Genomic DNA, 2338 nt, shown 5'->3' with positions numbered 1-2338 from the left:
TAAAGTGGATATGTTAGAGTCGCAAACTGCAAATAGCACAAACTTTAAAAAGGATCGAGAAAAATATCTATAAAATGAGTAAATATGCCGAAAAAAGCTACAAATTGAAAAAAGGAAAATTTCAAATAGCAAAAAAAATATGAAGATAGAAGCTGAACTAAAAAGAAAAAAATTCAGCTCATCGAATGTCAGTTAAATAATATGCGATAAAAATATTGTAGTTTTGAAGTTTCTTGATTTTTAGGTGTTTTTTTATTTTGTCTACTATGGATCTCACCAAGTGAATTGAGAGAAAAACTGAATGTGAATTTATTTTAAAATATTGAAATTACTTTAAGGAGGCTCTTTGTAATACTAGTATGTACTTACATAAATATACATACATATGCATATGTATGAATCTACAGAACTGAAGTGAACTGAATGTTGATATTTTTTTGCCTTTTAAGTAATAAAGTTTTATTCCGTGAAAGAATTCATTAAATTACATCTTATTTCTTGAGCTACAAGATTTGTCTCCCTGTTTCAAAATTAAAACTTTTCTCCATCTCTGCAATATCAGTTTCGGTATCGCAGTCTGTATACCGATAATTATAATCATACGTCCAATGTTATAAATGGCACAACATGAATTTATCATTGCAGTCGCTTTCTCTGGTGCACAATGACGCCCACGCTCGGAATATAGGCATCTAAATTTCGGCTTCAAAACACCAAAAGTTCGCTCTATTATGTTCCTGGCTTTGCAATGCACTTTATTGTATCTGCATTCTGGGCTGCCGCTTTCTGCGGCTCGAAATGGAGTCATCAGAAATGTCTCCAACGGAAATCCAGCGTCACCTAAAGCAGTAAACACATTTGTTAATTGGCGCACTAATTAGATTATGCATTAAAATGGTTTTACCTAAAAGCCACGTGTTTTCTGATGCAATATTTGACATCATTTCTTTGAGTGTGCTGTTGTCCCATATAAAGACATCATGTGTGGATCCAGGATGTCTGGCATCGACATAGGTTATATTTATTTTGTAGTCGCAAACCTAAGTTGTAAGAAATTTTTAAGTACCCAAAACAAACATACGTCAATTCACTTACCATTAACGCGTTTATGCTAAAGTATCCTTTTCTATTTATGTATAGATGTTGCAATTCCTTTATAGGCGCTAAAATGTGGACATGAGTTCCATCTACACAACCTATGACACGTGGAAATCCACTGTTATTATAGAAGTGTATTTTGCTGTTGCTCTGCTCCTCTTCACTCATATCAAATTTTGTGTGTTTTGGGCAAATTTTCTGCTCTATCAAGGTGGTCACTTCATTAAGTACGATAGACATCGTGGGTTGTGAGATGCCAATGTTGAAGTCATTTCCTTGGAATTTTTCGTAGCTTCCTTCCGCAAAGAAACGCAGCGCTGCACAAAGTTTGAGCAGTGGAGGTACAGCTGTTGACCGGTAGTTAGTTTTAAAATGTGGAGATAATTCTTCCAGCAAATATAAAAAGGCTTCTTTGGATATGCGAAAATTGCTTATGAACCTGGAGATATGCATTTGTTAAGGAAATAATAACAATTACTTCACAACTGGTAGATCCAAGGGATTGGAACGATCTCTTATGTGTCGTCGTATTAAAGCGATATTTGCGCTTTCTTCTCGACTTGTAAAAAATAATTCAAAGCTGCTGAACATTTTTATTTTTATATTTCAATGTTTTTACATGAATTCTCATACACATTTGAACAAAGTTGCCAATTACTTCAAAATGTACTCGTCAAAAAATTAAACAAAAGGATGTTGTCTGCGCTTTTCTGTATACTGAGACTAATCGCCATACATAATACAAATTACGATACTGATAGCCATGCCTACTAGACCAGCAACTATACCCCAGTCGCCATACATAATAGGGCCATTAGTATGTTTAGAAATAATTGAGTTTTGACACTTTATACAAATAGAAATCCAATTATTTATTTCTTTGCGCATATTTATTAGGCCAAAAATATTTTGATTGAGTCAAACGTCTAGTTATACGGATGATACGGCATGAGATAAAGAATGAATTTTATCAAAAATGATTTTTCTCATAGAATTCGGAACTTGGACCATTTGTTGTTGAGAAATATCACACCAAATATTAAGGTTAAGTACTGGAATATTAATTCCTTTTAAATTTCTGCTGGAATTTTGAGCAGATATTATGTCATAAAGTGCTTGATCTTTTTGTTGTTCCTCGAATAATGTTTGAAAATTTATGTCTTGGGCTAAAATCGTGATAACATCTGGAATACGTGAAAGGGTATCATCAACTATGTTTTCTTTTCCAGAAATGTATTGA

General features: G+C 33.4%; 1 protein-coding gene across 1 annotated transcript; it reads right to left on the bottom strand.

Moving 5' to 3' along the window:
• Positions 1–484: 484 nt before the first annotated feature.
• Positions 485–1344, bottom strand: LOC108368768 (putative nuclease HARBI1). Its single transcript, XM_017623680.1, has 3 exons — positions 1096–1344; positions 905–1040; positions 485–840 (listed from the first exon to the last, which is right to left on the bottom strand). The coding sequence occupies exons 1-3, from the start codon at positions 1336–1338 to the stop codon at positions 485–487; spliced, it is 735 nt and encodes a 244-aa protein (XP_017479169.1). The 5' UTR covers positions 1339–1344.
• Between the last annotated feature and the right edge of the window lie 994 nt (positions 1345–2338).

The sequence above is a fragment of the Rhagoletis zephyria genome, unplaced genomic scaffold, assembly GCF_001687245.7.
Source record: "Rhagoletis zephyria isolate East Lansing unplaced genomic scaffold, Rhagoletis_zephyria_1.1 Rzeph_scaffold_03305, whole genome shotgun sequence".
NCBI classification, from domain to species: domain Eukaryota; kingdom Metazoa; phylum Arthropoda; class Insecta; order Diptera; family Tephritidae; genus Rhagoletis; species Rhagoletis zephyria.
This window is presented reverse-complemented; position numbering and strand designations above follow the sequence as displayed.